We start from the raw sequence: 22181 nt of genomic DNA on the forward strand, positions 1-22181 counted from the left end.
GCTCCAGGATGTTCAGAATGGAGGAGCAGCCCCTCATCCACGGAGCAAACCTTGAAACAGATCCTGGCACAGCCCTGGCCTGGCAGACATCTGAGGAGCTGCTGACCCAGGGGTGCTTTCTTCAAGGAACAGCTCAGAAAAGGGACCTGAGCTGCTGAATTCCTTTGGTATGCGGAGAACACGCTGTAGATATTCTGAAAAAACCAAAATCAAATGGGAGAACAGGTAGTGGAGCTCTTTGAAAGTTGTTCAAAGAGACTCTGTCAATGTGAAACTCCTATTTATGTTTTTTTTTCTGCCTCCTCTTTTCTTTTGTTGATACAATCTTGGAAGTGGGAGGAGGATTTACAAAAATGCTTGTGTTTTTAAGCTGCTGCTTCAGACACCTTTCTTCGCTTGTAAATATTGTGTAAGAAGCCAAAACGAAAAACACAGAGAGCAAACACAGAAAAGTTCTCATTGGACCATTTCTCCAGTCGCTTCAGAACCTGAAAATCAGCTTTGCTGTGGGCTGTGTTGCAAATGGGTCCCCACAGATGCGCCAAGGACAGACCTGTAAAACTCATCCCAACCTCAGAACCGGCCTGGGGACTCCTCTGAAGGGACAGAGCAGGGGCTCAGCACCACCTGGGCTCTCAGGAGGCACCTCCAGACTCCTTTGGTCCTTCTCCAGTGGATTCCTCAGTCTCTGGCTGGAAGGATTACCAGGATTGTTATGAAATAACCTCGAAGTGAAGGGAACAGGAGCACCCAGCCTGAGCTGTGCTCGACCCCACCAGGACACCCCAGGGCTGGCAATGAGCACGGCAGCAGAGGGGAGGCAGCCAGCACTGCAAGCAACACAAGTGAGTTTTTGGAAAGTTTTCTGCACCAATTTCAGCAGCAGCACTGGGGAGGTGTGAATGGTGTACAGACCTGGCACACAAAGCACGGGGAGCTGAGGAAGATGTGAATTTACTGAAATAAGCACCAGAAGCTCTGTGGATGCTGCTTTTCTCTCTTCTTCAGGTGCTCACTGGTTACTTGGAGGCCGTGTCTGGGCTGAGCAGCCTCAGGAGAAGTTATATCAGAGCAGGCTTAGATTTCCCTGTGCATTAACAAGTGAAGGCAGAACCTGTGGGGTCCCTTGGCTTTTCCTTCCCTGCCTGGCTCATGGGAGCTCCATTGGTGCTTTGGCTGCTGGGCAAACAAGCTCAAGTTAAAGCCGTGCCAGCCCTGGGTGTGCAAGGAGCAGGGCTCCTCATGGTCTGTGTTCCTTGGGGATTTGTGTGGGTTTGGGGTGTGCAAGGAGCAGGGCTCCTCAAGGACTGTGTTTCTTGGGGATTTGTGTGGGTTTGGGGTGTGCAAGGAGCAGGGCTCCTTTTCCTTGGGATTTGTGTGGGTTTGGGGTGTGCAAGGAGCAGGGCTCCTCAAGGACTGTGTTTCTTGGGGATTTGTGTGGGTTTGGGGTGTGCAAGGAGCAGGGCTCCTCAAGAACTGTGTTCCTTGGGGATTTGTGTGGGTTTGGGGTGTGCAAGGAGCAGGGCTCCTTTTCCTTGGGATTTGTGTGGGTTTGGGGTGTGCAAGGAGCAGGGCTCCTCAAGAACTGTGTTCCTTGGGGATTTGTGTGGGTTTGGGGTGTGCAAGGAGCAGGGCTCCTTTTCCTTGGGATTTGTGTGGATTTGGCTGAGCTGTTTGCAGAGGTGCAGGAGGGCAGGGAAGAGGGGACAGGGACACTTTGCTCCGTGCTGGGCCGTGGATCTGTGCTGGCAGGGAGCAGGAGCAGGCTGTGGAGGGTTAATTAAGGCAGGATGTGGAAGGGAGCAGGGTTTGCCCGAGGTCTGGGGAGATGGAGCCGGGCTGGAGCTCGGCAGCTCCGTTCCTGTGCTGAGCACGGTGCTGCTCCTGCCGGGAAGTGGTTTTGGTGTCCACTGCCAATACCTTTACCTTGATTTTTCTGGCTGTCAGGAAACTGCCAGGGCCTGGAGGACTTGAGCTCAGATGCCTGGTGTGGATGTCTCTCCCTGGAAGCTATGGAAAGCAGAACTTGCAGTCCTGTTTGAACTTGTTAGTTGACAAGTTAAAAGGTTGTTTTGACCCTTCGGGATATTTTTTTTAAAAAAAAACATTTCTTTCACCTTCCTTCTTCCAGCTTTATGAGAGGGCCAAGCCAAGGGCTTTGTACCCAGCAGTAGGAGTGTAATTACAGCAAGTCTGGGCGAGTGGCTCTCCCCCAGGGCTGTTTCAGAGTTGGGTTTTGCTTCTCCTTTTCTCCCTCCCCTGCTCCGTGTTGTTGTTCCCGTCCCTCCGCCTCCCCACGCAGGTGCGGTACAGCTGCGGGCCGGGTCCTTGCCCGGAGCCCCGGGCCCGCGGCCGGGGATGGATGGAGCTGGAAGGGACCGGGAGCGCAGGGCGAGCCCGTGCGGGGCTGGAGCGGAGCGGGGCCGGCTCTGACCGCTGCTCCGGCCGGGACAGCGGGAACGGAGAGCGGAGCGGGGCGGAGAGGAGCGGGCAGGAGAGGAGAGGAGAGAAGCGGGGCGGAGAGGAGCGGGGATGAGCGGAGAGGAGCGGAGAGGAGCGGGTGGGCAGAGCCGGAGGCAGCGGGAGCAGCGCCCGGCCGGGATGTGGCAGCTCCCGCAGCTCCCGCAGCTCCCATTTCCCGAATCTTCCGAATCTCCCTCATCTCCTGCATCTCTCGCATCTTCCGCATCTCCCGAATTTTCCCAATCTCCCACAGCTCCCGAATCTCACGTTCCCGAATCTCCCCAGTTCCCGCATCTCCCGAATCTCCCGCATCTCCTGCATCTCCCTCATCTCCCACATCTCCCGAATCTCCCCAGGTCCCGCATCTCCCGAATCTCCCGCATCTCCCACATCTCCCGAATCTCCCCAGTTCCCGCATCTCCCGAATCTCCCGAATCTCCCGAATCTCCCGCATGTCCCGCATGTCCTGCATCTCCTACATCTCCCGAATCTCCCCATCTCCCGAATCTCCCGCATCTCCCACAGCTCCCGCATCTCCCGCATCTCCCACATCTCCCACATCTCCCACAGCTCCCGCATCTCCCGAATCTCCCGAATCTCCTGAATCTCCTGAATCTCTCCATCTCCCGCATCTCCCGAATCTCCCCATCTCCCGAATCTCCCGAATCTCCCGCATCTCCCTCATCTCCCGCATCTCCCGCATGTCCCGCAGCCGGCCGGGCAGTGCGGGTCTGTGGCACCGCGGGGCTCCAGCTCTGCTCCTTCGTGCTGCCCCGTCCCTGACTGTCCGAGGCCGTGCTGGGCAGTGCCCTGGGCACTCTGCCGTGCCGGGGTATTTTTAGCGAAGATAAGAGCGGTGGCAGGAGAGAGGTCTCCATTCCAAGGCACTCGGACTCTTTAATTATGGTTTTGGTCTAGAAAATGATGCGGTTCCTAGAGCATAACTAGAGACCACAGGGAAGGGAAGGGCATTGCGCCTCTGGGTGCTGGCAGAGGCCCTGTGGAGCTCGGGATCAGTGGGAAGAGCTGCAGGGACAGCGAGGAATGAGCTGCTGGGAATTGCCTGACGTGGCACCCCCGGTTCCTGACACCCTGTCCTGTCCCTGGTGATTGTGGGGCCCACAAGGCAAAGGTGGGGACCAGTCCTGAGTCACCCCACTGCCACTGATCCCTGCAATCTGGGGGCAAACCCGCCCTTGGGCCTCCCTGTTCTGCCCACACAAATCGTGGTTGTGCTCTGCCCTTCTGGAATTCCCTTTCACCCACTTGGAGCTGATTTCAGCACAATTGCTGACTTGGCTTTATTAGTTTCTTCCTATCTTTGGAGTCCTGCCAGCTGTCCTTGTGGCCTGTAAATTCTGCATTCTTTGCATCCATTATCAGTGGTACATCCTTCTCCCCAAGCTTTGTTAACCTCCCTCTTGGTCTGAGATCATGAGGAGCATGTCCAGCCCCAAACTTCAACAAGGCAATTCTACCAACAAGTAATTTGTTTTTCTAACACCTGGGTATCACTCAGAGCTTGTTTGCTACTCTGTTTCATGGATTAAATCTCCCTTTTTGTTGATTAGGCTTGAAAGTACACAGAGGCCAAACATCAAAGAACATTCTTACTTAAGAGAATTTTAATATTCCACATTTTGCAGCACCTGGGCACAAAGGCCTGTCCAGGTTTTCTGGAGATGGTGGAGATGTGCCCCTGCCTTTGGCTGGGCTCTGCCCTGACCTGCACTTGGCTCCTCAGGGAGGAAAGACATTTAAAAAGTGTTTCCACATTTGTAATTTCCAACCTGCTCGTGAGTGGAGAACCTGCAGGGAGAGCCTCAGTTTTCTCTGCCTTTGCTTTCCCTTCAGAGCAGCCTTGGTTTCCAGCTGTGATGCAGAAGTGCAGGGTGTAGGATGTGGGCCCCAACGTGCCTGTCTGCCCAGAATGATGTTCTTGTTCTGCAGCAGGAAGGGTGAAGCAGAACCATTTTATTCCCAGTGCCTTATTTTAATACAGTCAGGCTTAATATTTGGGGTGTGCTTTTCTTTTAAAGCATTTAATTAAAAACCCCTGGAGCTCTGTGCTGGCATTTCCTGTGTCCCCACATTTGCATGGATCCCTGTGATTGCACAAGGAGGCTCCTCCAGGTGGGACCTCATTTTCCAGGCACTTCCCTCCCCATCCCTGGAGTCCTGATGTTCTTGGGATCTGGGGCCAGTCCAGCAAACTCTGTGCTTGAGAGGGAAATCAGAGGTCTTGGTGATGGGAGGAAGCCTGACAGCTGGAGCTGGCAGATAGGAGAGGGGCTCTGGAGAAAACAACTGGGGCTGGATAAGGAAATTTGGGCTTCAAATCCATCTGCAGCTGCAGTTTGTGGAGCAGTTTTGCAGAGCCTTCCCCCAGCCTCCCTCCTCTGGTTTAACCCTGCACAGGGCAGAGTGCTGGGGATGGGGGATTTCCCCTCCTCCTTCCTCACCGTTCCCAGTATAAATACACGGAGCAAAGCCGCCAGCTCTGTTTATTGAACACAAATAGAAGATAAAATAGTGGAAAACTAATTTTTTCATGCTCATTGGTGGGAAAGATTAAAATTATGCAAATCCTCGGCAGCGAGCTTGGTGCAGAGATAAGGGGATGTTGGAGTCAGCTGGCTGCCTGCTAATTCACTCATTGAAAACGAAATGAGCAGGAGAGCTGTGAGCGGCGTCACCGGCCCCTCACGGCGCGGGGTTTCTGTGCTGGGAGGAGGCTGAACAAAGAAAAACCCTTTTTGGGGCGTGCAGGATCCCTGCTGGGATGCTCAGCCCAGAGCCACGTGCCTGGGGAGCTCTGGGATGCAGCACCTCCACCCTGGCCAGGAGTGTGCGCTGGCCTGGAGTCCCCTGGGTGGTTCTGGGGTGAGCAGGTGAGATCTGCCTCCTTCATCCCTCCTTGGATATCTACAGCAAGGCTGGGAACTGAGTGGGAAATAGGGGCAGGGCTGGTCTTGGTGCCATCTCCCCCTCTCCCCCCTCTCCCCCCTCTCCCCCATCTCCCCCATCTCCATCTCCCCATCTCCCCCATCTCCCCATCTCCCCCATCTCCCCATCTCTCCATCTCCCCCCTCTCCCCTATCTCCATCTCCCCCTCTCCCCTATCTCCATCTCCCCCTCTCCCCCTCTCCCCCATCTCCCCCTCTCCCCCATCTCCCCATCTCCATCTCCCCCTCTCCCCCATCTCCCCATCTCCCCCTCTCCCCCATCTCCCCATCTCCATCTCCCCCTCTCCCCCTCTCCCCCATCTCCCCATCTCCCCCTCTCCCCCATCTCCCCATCTCCATCTCCCCCTCTCCCCCTCTCCCTCATCTCCCCATCTCCCCCTCTCCCCCCTCTCCCCCCTCTCCCCCATCTCCCCCATCTCCCCCACCTCTCCATCTCCCCATCTCCCCATCTCCCCATCTCCCCCATCTCCATCTCCCCATCTCCCCATCTCCCCCATCTCCCCATCTCCATCTCCCCATCTCCCCATCTCATCTCCCCCTCTCCCCCATCTCCATCTCCCCATCTCCCCCATCTCCCCCATCTCCCCATCTCCCCCATCTCTCCATCTCCCCATCTCCCCCATCTCCCCATCTCCATCTCCCCATCTCCCCCATCTCCATCTCCCCATCTCCCCATCTCCCCATCTCCATCTCCCCATCTCCCTCATCTCCCCCATCTCCCTCTCCCCCATCTCCCCATCTCCCCCATCTCCCCCATCTCCCTCTCCCCCATCTCCCCATCTCCCCCTGTCCCCCATCTCTCCATCTCCCCATCTCCCCCATCTCCCCATCTCCATCTCCCCCATCTCCCCATCTCCCCATCTCCATCTCCCCATCTCCCCCATCTCTCCCATATCCCCATCTCCATCTCCCCATCTCCATCTCCCCATCTCCCTCTCCCCCATCTCCCTCATCTCCCCCATCTCCCTCTCCCCCATCTCCCCATCTCCCCCATCTCCCCCATCTCCCCATCTCCCCATGTCCCCCATCTCCCCATGTCCCCCATCTCCCCATCTCCCCATCTCCATCTCCCCATCTCCCCCATCTCTCCATCTCCATCTCCTCATCTCCATCTCCCCCTCTCCCCATCTCCCCATCTCCATCTCCCCCTCTCCCCCTCTCCCCCAGCCTCGCCTGCTTTGTAGTGGGAGCCCAGCCTCGGAATTGCCGGCACGGGCACGTTAGTAAATCCGAGCCGTGCCGAGGGGGTTTTCCCGGGATGAAAGGCCCGTGTGTGTGTCTGGGGAGGAGCAGGGTGTGTGCAGATGTGTTTGTGGTCAGGAAGAAGCCGGTGGAGCAGCACCCCATGGCCCTCTGGCTGTGACTCAGCCCTGAGCTTTGGCTGGAGGGAGCAGAACTCCTCCAGACCGAGCCTGCAGTGCTGCAGAAGCGTGGCCAGCTCTGGAGAGGTGCTGGGGTGAATCGTGGGGGTTCTGCTCGCTGTGCCCAGCACAGGCTCCTTGGGCTGTGTGCTTATTTCTTGGCGCTTCTCAAGATGTTCCAGGCACAGAGGAGACCAAACCCCCCCCAAAACCAAAACCCTGCAGAGCAGCTGAAGCTGCTGGCCGTGCAAAGGCACCCAGGAAATGATGACGACTGCTCATTGTGCTGGGAGAGGGACCCGCTGCCAGAGAGTGCTTTTGGAAGGGTTTGTCTCACTTCCTGTCAAATCAATATTTATTCACAAATCTATTTGTTTGCTTTTGTCATTGAAAACTCTTGTGGGTTTTTTTTGTGTGTGTGTGTGCGTTGTTTTGTTCCCCTTGTGTGTTTTTGGCTGCACAGTGCTGGCGAGAGAGGCTCCACAGCCTTTCCTGGCTCCAGCCGTTCCAGCTGCTGCTCCTGACCCGTGCTCTGAGCCTCTTGTGGAAGGTGGGACCTGCCTGGCAGCTCTGCTGAGCCTGGGCACGGCTCCCTCCCGCTCCCCCCCGTGTCCTTGGGCTGGAGGTGAGGATGGGTACGAAGGGCTGGCCTTAGTGCACATGAGCAGTGTTTTTCCATTACTGTTATGGGTCACGGTGGAACAGGGGTGTGGAAGAGATCAACTACCCCCAAAATCACCGGATCACAGAGTGATTTGGCTTGGCAGGACCTCAAAGCCCATCCCATCCCATCCCCTGCCATGGCAGGACACCCTGCACTATCCCAGGCTGCTCCAAGCCCATCCTTGGGTGCAGCCACAGCTTTGGCCCTGCTTGAGTTTCACCCTGCCCACCAACCTTCCCCTTCACTTCCTCTCCATTGTGCTGTGAGTGAAACAAATGATGGCTGGAGCTGCTCTCTCTCCTCAGCTGCTCTCTCTCCTCTCCTCCTCCATCCCCTGACTCATTCCTGATGCCCAAGCCCATTCTCTGCTGTTTGTTCCCTCCCTGCCTGTGCTCTCATCTCCTGGGGGTTCCTTTGTGCTGCCCTGGTGCTCAGCACTGCACAGGGATGGGGATGGAACCCCCCTTCCAGGGTAGGGATAGGGATGGAGCACCACTGCCTCCCTGCACAGGGATGGGGATGGAGCCCCTCTGCCTCCCTCCTTTTACAGGGATGGGGATGGAGCACCTCTGCCAGGGTATGAATGGGGATGGAGCCCCTCTGCCTCCCTCCCTGCACAGGGATGGGGATGGAGCACCCCTGCCTCCCTCATGAGCAGGGATGGGGATGGAGCCTCCCTGCACAGGGATGGGGATGGAGCCCCTCTGCCAGGGTAGGGATAGGGATGGAGCCCCTCTGCCTCCCTCCCTGTGCAGGGATGGGGATGGAGCCCCCCTGCCAGGGTATGGATGGGGATGGAGCCCCTCTGCCTCCCTCCTGAGCAGAGATGGGGATGGAGCCCCCCTGCCAGGGTATGGATGGGGATGGAGCCCCTCTGCCTCCCTCCTTTTACAGGGATAGGGATGGAGCCCCTCTGCCTCCCTACACAGGGATAGGGATGGAGCACCTCTGCCTCCCTCCTTGAGCAGGGATGGAGCACCTCTGCCTCCCTGCACAGGGATGGGGATGGAGCCCCCCTGCCTCCCTCATGAGCAGGGATGGGGATGGAGCACCTCTGCCTTCCTCCTTTTACAGGGATGGGGATGGAGCCTCCCTGCACAGGGATGAGGATGGAGCCCCTCTGCCTGCCTCCCTCCTTTTACAGGGATGGGGATGGAGCCTCCCTGCACAGGGATGAGGATGGAGCCCCTCTGCCTGCCTCCCTCCTTTTACAGGGATGGGGATGGAGCACCTCTGCCTCCCTCCTTGTGCAGGGATGGGGATGGAGCACCTCTGCCAGGGTATGGATAAGGATGGAGCCCCTCTGCCTCCCTCCTTTTACAGGGATGTGGATGGAGCACCTCTGCCTCCCTCCTTGTGCAGGGATGGGGATGGAGCCCCCCTTCCAGGGTAGGGATAGGGATGGAGCCCCTCTGCCTCCCTGCCCTGCCCTCTGCCTGCCCAAAGCTGCAGGGTGGGGACGGTGACAGAGCTGCAGGTGGAATGGAACTGGGATTTGAGAGCCAGCTGAGGACCTGCTATGCTCCAGGGTGTGGGGAGAGCTTTGCTTCCTCCTGGGTTTGTCTGCTGAGCCCCATAGCTGGAATATTATTTATCTGCCCCCGGCCAAATCACGCAAAGCTAAATTGAGCTGTGGCAGGCGAAAGTGTGAAGCGTATTATTAGGAACAGGGAGCTCTTGTTCCACAGCTGCTGCTGCTGCTGCCGTTGGTAATTAATGTTTGAGGAATTGCAGATCTTCATTAGGAGAACAATTAGATTAACGAGAGAACTCGAGCCGAGGCTGTAGTGGGAAAGGGCTGGGGGGAGGCTTTAAAAACAAAATAAAATCCCTCCCTGGCAGCCTGCCTCGCTGCTCCAGAGATGTGCTGATGCTCTGGGAGGCACTGGGAGGAGACTGGTCCGTGACAGGCACTCCCAGGCTTGTGCTGGGGAGGGAGCATGGGGGCTTCATCCCGGGCAGGAAAGAGGCAATCCATGATTGCCATAAATATTTCAGGCAGCCCAGCACCCACGGCTCGGCACAGCACTGGGTTATTAGCAGAGAGAGCTTTGGGCAGAGGCTGCTCAGGGCTCTGCATCGTTAAAAGCTTTAATTGGTGTCCTTGTTGCTGGAGTCACTGACCCCTTCCTGGCCACAGGTATCACCTGCAGGGCCTGGGCTTAATTCAGGCCAGAGAACAGGCCTGATGTTGGGGAAATTAAGATGCTTCTCAGTAATATTCTTTCAGTGAGAGTTGTTTGGGCTTCCCCCCACCCCCTGCTTTCTTCCCTGTGCCCTGCCCCCGTGCTGGGTCCATCCGTGAACCTGCAGCAGCTTTGCCCTCGCACAAGTGAGGTGCTCACAGCTGGCTGATGAGCAGGATGCAGCAGGAATTCACTCAGGATAAATGAACCATTTAGAGAGGTTGTAAAACCACAGAAAGTAACGACAGAAGGGAGGTTGGAAGGTCAATTAGTCCCTCTCACTGGCCCAAGGCAGCTCTGTGCGTTTGGAAGTCATTGGAGGCAGATGCATGCCTGGCCTTCCCAAAAACCTGCAGAGGAGCTGTTCCCATCCCTGGCTGTTCCCTGGCTGTTCCCTGGCTGTTCCCTGGCTGTTCCCTGGGTCCCCAGTGCTGGCTCAGCCCCACACAGCCTCTCCATGGGGCACCAGCAGTGTCACAGAACCACAGAATGACTTCAAGATCATCAAGTCCAACCCACACCCCAACACCTCCACTAGACCATGGCACCCAGTGCCACATCCAGTCTTTTCTAAAACACATCCAGGGATGGTGACTCCCCCACCTCCCTGGGCAGACCATTCAGTGTTTTACCACTCTTTCTGTGAAAAACTTTTTCATAATATCCAGCCTGTATCTCCCCTGGCACAGCTTGAGACTGTGTGCTCTCATTCTGTTGGTTGCTGCTGTGTCCCTGTGTGCCACCCCTGTGTGCCACCCCTGTGTGCCACCCCTCTGTGCCACCCCTGTGTGCCACCCCTGTGTGCCACCCCTGTGTGCCACCCCTCTGTGCCACCCCTCTGTGCCACCCCGTGCCCAGCTCCTGGTGAAAGGGATGGAGAGAGCCCAAGTTTTGCCTTTCATGGGACAGCAGATTTCTCCCTTGGGTAATTGATGGGGACAAAAAAGTTGCATTTCCTGGCGTCTCCAGATGGTGCAGAGACAATAAAGCCATTTTGTGCAATATGGTGGCTTCTGCATGTCCAGAGGAGAGATTTGTTGCTGGAGCCGTTCCTGTTTGTTGCTGGAGCTGTTCCTGTTTGGCTCGGTGCCCCGAGGACGGACGAGTCACTCCCGAGGGGTCGGGCCCTGGGAAGCTCCTGCAGCCCTGGTGAGCAAGAGGGAAGGAATGTGCTGTGTGAGGCAGAGCTCTGCTGGAGATAGAGCACAGCACAGCACCCTCCCCCCGGCCAGGCACAGCCCTGTGGATGGTCCTCACCTGCCCAGGAAATATTATTGCATGTTTAATTCATGGCACTGCAAAAACATCGCCGTGAACGCTCAGCCAGCCTCCCTGGAAAAATCTCCCTGCCTGAGCCTTCTGATGATTGACTGCTGCAAAGACACCGAGATGATCTCAGCAGCTTGTCAGAAAAAGCCCTGATGTTGGTTTAAAGGAAAATATAAAGCGACGTGCCGAGCAGGTGGAGGCTTTTCGAATGCTGGGTAATGGGAAGGTTCTCCCTTGGTGCTCTCCCAAGCTCCTTTCCTGCAGCCTGTTCCAGCAGGGATGTTATCCATCTCCAAACGCTTGTAAATGTTTGAAGCCACCTCTGGAGCATGCCTGGTGTGCTGGGCTGTGTGTGGGCTGCTGTGTCCCCTGGGAGCAGCCAGCCCTGGGCTGGGAGGGGTGCTCTGACCCCTGCACAGAGCAGGAGGAGACAATTCCAGATCCAGCAGGAGCAAACAGGGTGAGACCAGGCTGTCAGGCAGGAGCTGGGACGATGGTGTTGCTCCCAGTTTCTGCCTAGTTAGCAGCCTCCTAATTTTGCATCTTGAATGGAAGCTGGACAGGGCAGCAGAGCCCTGCCTGGCTGAGCTCTTGGCTTGGGAGCACCCCTGGCTTGTGGCTTGTGCCATCTGGGGCTGCTGCACACTGGCTGGTTTGTGGGGACTCAGTCAAGGCGTGAGGGGAATTTCTGGAGGCACCCTCTGCAGCTGGGGCTCTCTGCAAGGATGTGACAAGAGCCAGAGGCTTCCTCAGACCGACAGCCCAGAATGAAATCGGAGGGAAAGCAAGAACAGAACATGGACGTGGCTTCCTGACCCCGCTGCTGACCTTGAGCAGGGCAGCCTAAGACTCTGTCCAGTCTGTTCTGGTGTCTCCTGGTCTGCAGGGCTCCACCAGCCCAGGCAGTGACCCAGCATCCTCCCAGCTTAGCTCCTAAATTCAGATGAGATCACGACAGCAAATGATGGATGGGGTTTTTTCTTTCTCTCCTCCTTTCTTAATCTCCCCTGGCTGGTGGGTCTGAGACACAAGATTCCTGCCAGAGCAAGGGAAGGGATTTGCTCATCTTGTGTCTTGCAAGCTCAAACCCAAATCCTCTTTATGGAGTTTAACCCCCTGTGCTGGCTGGCAGGGCTGGCACACGGGGAGGGAGTGGATGCTGGAGAGGGGAGGGTGAGCTCCAGAGGGAACCAGGGGTGACACCTCAGTGCCCAGGGGTGCCCTGAGCGGGGCTGGATGGAACACTGCTGACCCTGGCCTGGGCAGGGGGCACTGCTGGGCCCTGTCCTGACACCCAGGAGCACAACATCTCCTAATAACCTCGATTAGCTTTCCTTGCTGGTCACTAATCAGCAAGATGCGAGCCGTGGTGCTGGAGCCAGCTCTGCGCCAGGGACAAAGCAAGACAAGGCTCCTGATCCTTCTTAGCGCGGCTCAGCGCCCCGTCCTCGCCTGCAGGATTTGCTGGGCTGCTTCTGGGGCTGCCACTCACCCCCTCAAAGCTCTGCCTCTTCCATGGGCTGAGGGGAGAGCAAACAGCTCATCAGCCACAACGATTTTCATTTACCATCAAATAGCAATTAGGAGAAACTTTGCGTGTTCGCTTCACTACTTTTATTTCCTGTCGTTTGTTTCTCAGTGATGAGCAGAGTGCTCTGCCCAGGGACTGCAGCCTCCCCTGGCATCTCCAGCCTGGTGCCCAGGGATGTGCAGACAGCAGTGGCCATGAGGTTTAAGGCCGTAAAAAGGAAATTTATTTATTTTCTTTTTAGTTTCCCGAGGCTCTTGGCTGTGTGTGAGTTAGGGGTGTTCTGGGACTGGAATTCATGAGAAAGGAGGGACCCTGAAGATGATAACAGGGGGTTAATTATTTCTTTGTCTTAGTGTAAATCCAGAGCAACTTTGCCATCCTCCATGGAAGATTCTCTGGGGTCAACAGGCTGAGGGGAGCAGGGTCCTTGCCAGTGGCTGGTTAAAGTCCTCCACATTGTGTTTGGAGAGAGTTTTGTATTTTGGTTTGGGTGTGAGGTGTGTGCCTGGTGTAGTTTGGGGATTTTTGGGGTTATTTCACTCATAACTCGTATTGCTGAGACCTGGGGATCAAAACGAGGTGTGAAAAATCTGGGTGAAGCTGGGACTGTTCCTGCTGGGAGCAGCAGGAGGGTGCCCAGTGCCACACCTTGCCCAGGTGGCCATGTCCAGTGCCCAGGTGGCTGTGCCCAGTGCCCAGGTGACCCTGTGACCCCCTTGTCCATCTGGCTGTGCCCAGTGCCCAGGTGGCCCTGTGACCCCCTTGCCCATCTGGCTGTGCCCGTGCCGGGTCTGCTCTTGTCTCTGATGGAGACAGCACAGGAGCGATCGATCAGCGATCGATCAGCGCTGCCGGTAACGAGCGGCTCGCCGTGGCTCTGTGACATCCCACACCCGCAGCCGGAACTGATACAGCACCCTCGTGCTCCTCATTAACTTTTCTCCAATGTTTTTCCTTCCTTTCGATTTTTCATCTGTTTTTTCCTCCTGCTTGGGCTGGCAGGAGATGCTCTGCTGGGCTCTGGGGGAGCAGGTGCCACCCTCAGCCGCGCTCCTGGCATCGCTGTGGGGCAGGGACTGGCCACAGGTTCTGCTGGCCACAGGCTCCACTGGCCACAGGCTCCACTGGCCACAGCCTCTGCTGGCCACAGCCTCCATAGGCTCCACTGGCCACAAGCTCCACTGGCCACAGCCTCCACTGACCACAGGCTCCACTGGCCACAGGCTCCACTGGCCACAGCGTCTGCTGGCCACAGGCTCCACTGGCCACAGCCTCCACTGGCCACAACCTCTGCTGGCCACAACCTCTGCTGGCCACAGCGTCCATAGGCTCCACTGGCCACAGCGTCCACAGCCTCCGCTGGCCACAGGCTCCACTGGCCACAGCCTCCACTGGCCACAGCCTCTGCTGGCCACAGGCTCCACAGGCTCCACTGGCCACAACCTCTGCTGGCCACAGGCTCCACTGGCCACAACCTCCACTGGCCACAGCCTCCACTGGCCACAGCCTCCACTGGCCACAGCCTCCACTGGCCACAGGCTCCACTGGCCACAGGCTCCACTGGCCACAGGCTCCGCTGACCACAGGCTCTGCTGGCCCAGCTGCCGGGGCTGGGAGCCCACTGCTTGTGCTCAGGGGACGCTTTGCACCCCCTGTGTTGTGAGACAGCAGCTAGGTTGTGCTCAGAGCGCTGCAGAGGGATTTGGGAGCTGCAGGAAGGCCGGGCAGGTGTCCCTGAGCTCCCTCAGGTGAGGAGCAGCAGTGCCAGCCCCAGGGAGGGGCTTTGCCCCCCACCTGCACGGGGCTTTTGGGGTGGAGGAGGAATTTTGTCATTGCCTCCTGCTGAACTCCAAGGGAGTCCCTGTGCAGAGCTGGCAGAGCGCTTTGGGGGCTGGAGAAGGTCACAAGATGCAGCAGAAGGCCAAAGCTGGAGGGACTGGCCTGGCCAGAGGGGCTGATGCCATCTGGATGGACCCTTCCCAGCCCAGGTCATCCCCTGCCCTGCTGCAGGCCAGGGAAGCAGCGGTGCCCCATCGCTCAGGGGATTTCTCACACGTTCTGTATTGGACACGCGCAGGTGTGAGGCCAGGCAGTGCTTCCTCCCCAGGAAGGTGGAGCTGATCTGAACCTGCCTTTGGTCTCAGAAAAAGACTTTTCCTTAGCTTGGATCCAGGCATGAGAGAGGCTGTTGCATTTGTGGGCAGCAAAAGCAGCTGCTTGGTTGAGTTTTTATTTTTTGTCTCTTTTTGCGTCTGCTGAGTGCAGTAACCCAGCATCACCATTGGCCCAGGAGCCAGGCTCGGGGTGCAGGTGCTCTGGGAGGGGGTGCTGGTGCTTTCAGCACTGCTCTCTGCCAGGGGATGGATGGTGTTGGCTCCCCTGGCTGAGCAGGGGGAGCTGCAGGACGTGGCTGACGGGATTTATTTACCCAGGCACGGAGATGGGATGCAGCCTGTGCCCCAAGGAGCTCCCAGCCTGTCAGGCAGCTAAGCCGGGGCTAATGATGAATGACTTCCTAAATAAATAAATAAAGCTCAGAGGCAGGGAAAGAGAAACGTGAAGCATTTCCCTGACCACAAGGCAATTCCGCTGATGGTTCGTGATGGGCTCGGCGCAGATTGCCGCGGTTTGCTGGGAAGTGCTGAAGGATGGGGAGAGGTTGTGTGGCAGCGAGGGCAGGGCATGGGGAGCGTGGTCCTGGCTCAGATCCTGCCCTTTGTGCGTCCTGGAGAGCCCAGCCTGCAGGGAGAGGCCACCTGCCCTGTCTGTGCTGGTCCCAGGGGATGCTCTGGGGGTTTCTGGCTGTTCTGGTGTTGCCTCTGTCACGATTTTCATCAGGGGGAGCTTTGGGGTCCCCTGGGCATGGAGGGTGCAGGCAGGCCTGGGCAGCTGTGCTTCCTCCTCCTCCTCCTCCTCCTCCTCCTCCTCCTCCTCCTCCTCCTGCTGCCCTGTGCCCTGTCCGAGCCGGGCTGCACCTGCTGGACGCTCCTGGCTCATCCCTGCCTGTCTCAGCTGTCACTGCTGGGCAGTGACCAGGACATTAATTGGACATTAATTCCTCCTGACCATCCAAACCCAGCCCGAGCTCTCCGCTCCCTTTGTCCTGCAGTGACCACGGCTTAACCCTCGCTGTGCCACCACAGGGAGCAGCATCTCTTGGAGCACACACAAACTGTGCCCCAAAATTCCCCCTGTGCCTGTTGGGGACCGTGCTGGGCACTTGGCACACATGGGAGGACCAGAAATGCCACGGGGGAAAAGAGAGAGAGAAAGAGAGAAAGAGAGAGAGAGGCTGTGTCTGTGTGTGTGTGCAAACACAGCGAGCTGTCTCAGTGTGCAGTTTCCTCTGGTTCCCCACATTGTAAAAAGGGATAATTCTGTCATATTAAAGCACTTGGAGATCTGGGGATGAAAAGCAGCGAAGAGGACCGAGACAGTCCTGATCAAAGCTCTTTTTTTTTGCTCCATCTGTGTTTGTTTCCCCGTGGAAGATAATACTCTGCCTCTTTCTTGTAAATATTTTTTTAGGATCTAAGTAACTCTGTGTAGATAAACAGCCATGCTTCACTCTGAAGGATCTCTGCTGCCTGCTCCAGTTGTGTTTGCCAAAGCCCAGCCTGCCTTTGGAGTGGCCAGCCCAGAGGAGAAGCTGTGTCCAGCAGCTTTGGGGTGGAAAACCCTGACTGGGAAAGGCTCCATCACCTCCTTTTACTGGGCAGGATCAGGCATCTTTTGAGATCTGCACATCCCTGAGGTGTTCCAGGCCAGGTTGGATGGAGTCCCTGGTCCAGAGGGTGGCAAGGGGGTGAAGGAGGAGATCTCTGAGGTCCTTCCCAGCCCAAACCATCCTGAATTTCACAACCTGGGCTGTGCAGGGCTCTGTCCCAGCCCTGGTTAGGCTGGGCTTGCCAAGGACAGGCTGTTGGACAGGAGCAAGCTGGAACTGTGGGGTAGTGAATTCAAATTTCATCTCTGCCCTCCCCAGGGGAGGTGACAAATGAGCTGGTGGTTGTGCTAAAAGCTTTTCTTTCTCTCTTTAAAGAGGTTGCTGGGAGGAAATGAAGTGACCCAGTGACCTCTGTTAATACAGGCACAAACTGAGCTGGTGCTGCTGAAGGAGCAGCCCCGGTGCAGCCCTCTGCCTGCAAGGTGTTTGCTCCCATTGATGTGTCTAATGGGAGCAATTCTCCCGCAGCAGCTGCCCAAAATGAAGATATTTAATCATCTCCTAGATCCGAGTGGAACTTTCTGCAGACAATTTCTTTAAAATCGCCCTTCTCCATTTCGCAGGCAGGTGGAACAGAAAAGAAGCCCGGGTGAGCTTTTTGTTTGTGATTTTTTTTTTTTGTTGTCATGTTGTAATGAATCTGAAATGAGTGCACGGTTCCTCCCTCCTGGATTTTTTTCAAATGCAGAGCAAACGTTTCAATTACCAGCTCCATGGGGGCTAAGAACCAGTGACATATGGCCAAATGTTGCCTGGGGAGGTTGTGGGATCCCCATCCCTGGGGGTGCTCAAGGCCTGAGCAGCCTGGTCTAGAGGAAGGGTCCCAGTCACAGCTTGGACCAGCACCATCTGAAATGTGCCTTGAACCCAAGGGCTCTGTGTTTCTGTGGAAATGCTGGCAGGTTCTGCCCCATGCCAGGCTCTGTCTGTGCTGGCTCTCAGCAGCATTTCCCTGAGCACTGAGCCAAACCCCTCCTGCATCCCCCATCCCCAAAGTGGCTTAAGGGAGTTAGGTGTCCAGCACCTCTGAAACGGGAGTTGCTGGGGGGAAAATCTTCAAAAGCATCTTAGCGGCTTAGGCTAAGTCCCTTTGACTCCCAGGGGAGCTTAAGCTCTTAAGAAATGTAGGTGCTTGAGAGATTTCACCCTCTGTGCCTCGCTGCCCCGGTCCCTGGCTCGGCCCTGGCTGCAGGAGCTGCTCCTTGCAAACACTTCTGGTTTTATTATTTTTAATAATGCTCTGCAAGGCCCCGTGCTCGGTGCTTACGAGCTGCACACATGGCCTTGCTCAGAGCTGGAGATTAGGCAGCACACAGGAATGAATGTCTTACAGGAGCTCTTTTACTGTAAGAATTAATCTTATTCCTGAAATGTGACCGTATCTAGCACAAATCTGACCCCACTGGGGGCCATGGCTCTGCTTAATTGCATTCTTTAGCAAGGATTGAGGTCTATTAGGTGGTTTGCTTGTGTTGCAGGGGCTCCTGTGCCAGGGAATTTAGTGGGGGTTTGCAGAGGAAAAGTGCCATCCCTTGGCTTGGTGGGTGCTCAGGGTGAGCAAACCTGCTCCAGGGAGCACAGCAAGGAAAGCTGTGCCCTGAGGGGGCACATCCCTCGGGATCCCAGCTTGCCCCAGAACAATTCCCACGGGATTTCAGCCTGGCTGGGTCCCAGCAGGGCTGTTTGGAGCAGGCAGGAATGGTGCAGGGATGAGTTCTGCTCCATCCCTGGGCAGCCAGGTGGGAGCACATCCCCACCCCGAGCGTGTCCCTGCGCTGAGGGATGAGCTGCTGCATTGGAGCTGACATCTCCTCACTCCTCTGCCAGCACTCCCTGCCTCCGTCAAGGGCTCGGGAAGCACATTAGCACTGGAGCAGAAGTGTCACCCTCTGGCATCTCCTGCTCTCATCTTGGAGCTGCTGCTGGATCCCCTTCACCAGACCTTCTCCATCCGAGCCCAGGATGTGGCATGAAAAGCTCCTGTGTCTGGAGGAGGCAGAACATTTCCCTGACATTTGGTTCCCTGCCTTCAGCTCCGTCCTGGGGGGGCTCTGGGGGCTCCTGCAGGAGCTCCTGGCTGCTCCCAGCATTGCAGGATCACTTGGGGAGCACACCAGGCTCCAGGAGATGGTTGGTGGCATTTTTGGCGCTGGCAGGGGTGGATGTGCTGCTCTGATAAAGAAAAGTAAGAGATTCTGAAATGGTGGCTGAGCCAGCGTGGCTTGTTGGATTTTATTTTAGTGCAGGCACCTGAAATAGTGGGGTGGGATCCTGCTCTCTCCAGGCCAGCCTTGCTGGTGGGAACGGGCACTGGAGGAGGAAGCAGGGAGAGCCAGGAGCTGCAGCAGGGCTCCATTTGCCGTGCTGGCACCGATGCCACATGCCCAGTTTAATTAACAGTTCCCATCACAGCTATTCACGGCGTTCCCACTCTCTGCTCGCCCCTGACAGCCACAAAAGAAACCTCACCACGCTGGAACCCTGTGATCCCTCAGCAGGGCTGGCTGGAGCCTCTCTGTGCTGCTCTGAGTGTGTCTAGAGCAAACATTTGAAGAGATTCCCAGTGACAGGACTCAGATTTTTTCTCTTTTTTGTTTCAGTATTTATGCTGGTTTCTCGTGAGCGCGGTGGATCTGGGCTAGCACAGAGCACACAGCAGAGGCTTTTTAATCCTCAAAGTGCAAGTCCAAAGCTTCCCTCTGAAAAGTTGTTCTTCAGGGCTGAGTACATATGGGGACTTCTTGTTTATCCTGGCTTTTCTTTTAATTCTGCACAGTTCAGCCTTGGAGAGTTAATGGGACAGAAAAAGATTAAAATGCCCCTTCACACCGCCTGTCCCCACCCCGATGTGTGTCAGAAAGCTTAAACAGCCTCACTATCCCCTTAGTCCTTTCAAAGCCTTTGATCATTGTACAATATCTCCTACCTGGCTTTCCTCCAGAAGGTGATAAACCCTGGGTCTGGTTTCTAATTGGAGCAACGATAGCGGGAAGGAATCTGTCAGATCTGCGCGTCCCTCCATCCTCACCCAGCCCTGGCCCATTATCCCCGGGCTCAGCTCTGCCTGTGGCAGCTGATTTCTCTCTGGGCTGCAGATTTCTCTCTGGGCTGCAGATTTCTCTCTGGGCTGCAGATTTCTCTCTGTTCCCAGCCCTGGTGGGGCAGATCTCCCTCTGGGGCTGAGGGAAGCGTTTGCCAGTGTTGACACACGGGGCTGGGGCTAAGGACTGGCTGCCTTAATGCCACTCCAGCTTTGCTCAGGGATCAGCACAAAGCTGGGCAGGGAGCTGCAGGGAGCCAGGAGTTGTCTCCATGGAAATGTGCTGGCAGGGTGAGGGCACAGGCTGGTGCTGAGCTGGACGTCCCTGCCACAGCCCTGCTGCTCCTGTGCCACCTCCTGCCACGGCACAACTGCTCAGAGGAAATCTCTCCCAGCCCCTGTGCAGGGTTTGGTCCATGAGGATCAGCTGTGGCAGCCCCTGCTCCAGGTGTCCTCTCCAGTTCTGTGCAGCTCAGTTCCTCTGTGTGGTGTGAGTGGGGAACTGGAACACCATCATGGATTGGGCTCTGTCCGGGGAACGGGGCTTAACCCACGGATTTGGGGACTTCCCAAGGATTTGGGGTGTGCCCATGGATTTGGGGTGTGCCCATGGATTTGGGATTTGCCCATGGATTGGGGCTGTCCCCATGGATTTGGGGTGTGCCCATGGATTGGGGCTGTCCCCATGGATTTGGGGACTCCCCACGGATTTGGGGACTCCCCATGGACTGGAGCTCTCCGCACGGATTTTGGCTCTCCCCATTGATTTGGGGTCTCCCCATGGATTTGGGCTGTCCCCATGGATTTGGGGTGTGCCCATGGATTGGGGCTGTCCCCAGGGATTTGGGGACTCCCCACGGATTTTGGCTCTCCCCACGGATTTGAGGTGTGCCCATGGATTTGGGGTCTCCCCATGGATTTGGGGTGTGCCCATGGACTGGGGCTCTCCCCATGGATTTGGGGTCCCCCATAGCTCTGCCCTGGGCACTGGGTGGGTGCTCAGTGCCACCGTGGGGAAGGTGCCTGGTGTCCCTGCAGTCACCCTCAGAGCTGTCCCTCTCTGCCCCTAGAGCTGTCCCTCTGTGCCCCCAGACCTGTCCCTCTGTGCCCCCAGACCTGTCCCTCTGTGCCCCTAAAGCTGTCCCTCTGTGCCCCTAAAGCTGTCCCTCTGTGTCCCCCAGACCTGTCCCTCTGTGCCCCTAAAGCTGTCCCTCTGTGTCCCCCAGATCTGTCCTCTGTGCCCCTAAAGCTGTCCCTTGTGCCCCCAGGTGCTGACAAGGCTGGGGAGACGCTGCAGCTGGCGCTGAGCCGGAGCCGTCCCGGCTGGGGCCGAGGGCCTTTGCAGAGGATGAGGATCCTTCCCAGCCCTGGAATGTCTTCGCTGGTGTCCCTCGTGAACGTGCTCTCCGTGCTGCTCGTGGACTGCCTCGCTGAAAGTGAGTGACTGCTCCTTTTCTCACTCTCCTTTCACTGCTCAGGAGCTGAAGCTCAGCCCCTGATGGAGTGTTTCATTTCCAGCACCCTTAATTTTCCCCCAGTGCTTCCCATTGTCCCCAGCCCTCCTCGAGGGACACAGGACAGCTGGGTCTGCACAACCTGTTTGAGTTTTGGGTTGTCCCCAAACTGGGTCCCCACAGCCTGTTTGAGTTTTGGGTTGTCCCCAAACTGGGTCCCCACAGCCTGTTTGAGTTTTGGGTTGTCCCCAGGCTGGAGGGACGAGCTCATGCCAGATCCTTCCCCACCTTCTCCCAGCCCCATCCCCTCCCAGCTCGCCCTCCTTGTTCCACCCTGCTCCTGCCTTTCAGGGTCTGTCACACACTGGTGGCCCTTGTCGTGTTGCTGTCTGGGGCCGGGTTCCAAACGGCATTTCAAGAAAGAGTATTATGTTTCTCCTTCCCCCGAGTGAACCAGCTCCAGTTCAACACAGTTTTTATCTTCGCTGCCTTTCAATTCCTGCTTTAAAAAATGAAAAGGGGAGGAAAAAAAAAAAAAGTGAAAATCTTCAGCGACTTGAATGTAATGTTCCTTCGACATGAAGGCTGATCGCTCGGGATCAGTGGGGAATAGACTTTTCCAAGCTGATTGAATTATGAGGTTTTTTTCCTCCCCAGCAAAGCTGCTTGAAGCTGGTGAGAGGGCTGCTGTGGTCAGTGCAGCCCTTGACAGCTCCCCCGTAATCGTTCGTTATCGGGTTTATTGCGGGGATTGAAGGATCCACAACCTTTTGTTGCTGGGAGATGTTTTTGGAACGGTGCTGTCCGTGCTCTCTGCAGCAGGCAGGTGGGGATGTGTCTGTCCTTGCCTCTCTCCTGAGTTCTGCTGGGTTCGTGCTTAATCCCTCTTTGCAGAGAGCAACACTCGTGTGCACAAAGATAATGTTTTCTTTTATTCTTCTTTGTCTCATAAGTGAGCTGGGCTCTGGGAGGTGTTGGCTGTGGGTCAGTCTGCACCTCAGATGGAACCACTGGTGTCCAGACAGACAGACAGACAGACAGACCCCCAGGGAACAGCCACAAGCCTCTGCCAAGGGTTTATCCAGGCTCCTACTCTGGGTCTTGGGGAGCACCCAGAGTTGGTGGGGGCTGCTCTGTGGGCTCAGGGTGGCTCTGTTGGCTTGTGAAAGAGGGCACTGGGCACTTCCATTCTCTTTGTGCACTGGAGTCAGGAGGAGTCAGTGGAAATCTGAGTCAGGGTCTTGTTCTTGCTGCTGGTTTCCTGTAACAAAGCCTGGAAAATCAGTTTGCAAAGCTGGAGCTCTGCAGGGAGAGTTTGGGTGATCTGCAGCTCTGCAGCCTCTCTGTAAACAGAGCAGAGCCCTGGTTTGTGCCCAGTGACACCCCAGGGCCTGTGGAAATTGGGGTCTGTGAATTTTGGGTGGGCTCAGTGCTGGAGCAGCAGAACCGAGGCTTCCCCAAACCAAGGCTGGGTGACCTCAGCTCTCCTGTGCTTTTCATTTTCCTGGGAAGGAATGAAC

The 22181-nt window shown here is 56.5% G+C and overlaps 1 protein-coding gene across 1 annotated transcript in view; it reads left to right on the forward strand.

Moving 5' to 3' along the window:
• PTPRS (protein tyrosine phosphatase receptor type S) overlaps positions 1–22181 on the forward strand; it is a 158817-nt gene that overhangs the window by 36936 nt on the left and 99700 nt on the right. Inside the window, exon 2 of the mRNA XM_033082031.1 lies at positions 20476–20643. Coding sequence (XP_032937922.1) covers positions 20556–20643 — 88 coding nt within the window. The 5' untranslated portion in view covers positions 20476–20555. The remainder of the gene's footprint in view (positions 1–20475; positions 20644–22181) is intronic.

This window comes from Catharus ustulatus, chromosome 29, assembly GCF_009819885.2.
Source record: "Catharus ustulatus isolate bCatUst1 chromosome 29, bCatUst1.pri.v2, whole genome shotgun sequence".
NCBI classification, from domain to species: Eukaryota; Metazoa; Chordata; class Aves; order Passeriformes; family Turdidae; genus Catharus; species Catharus ustulatus.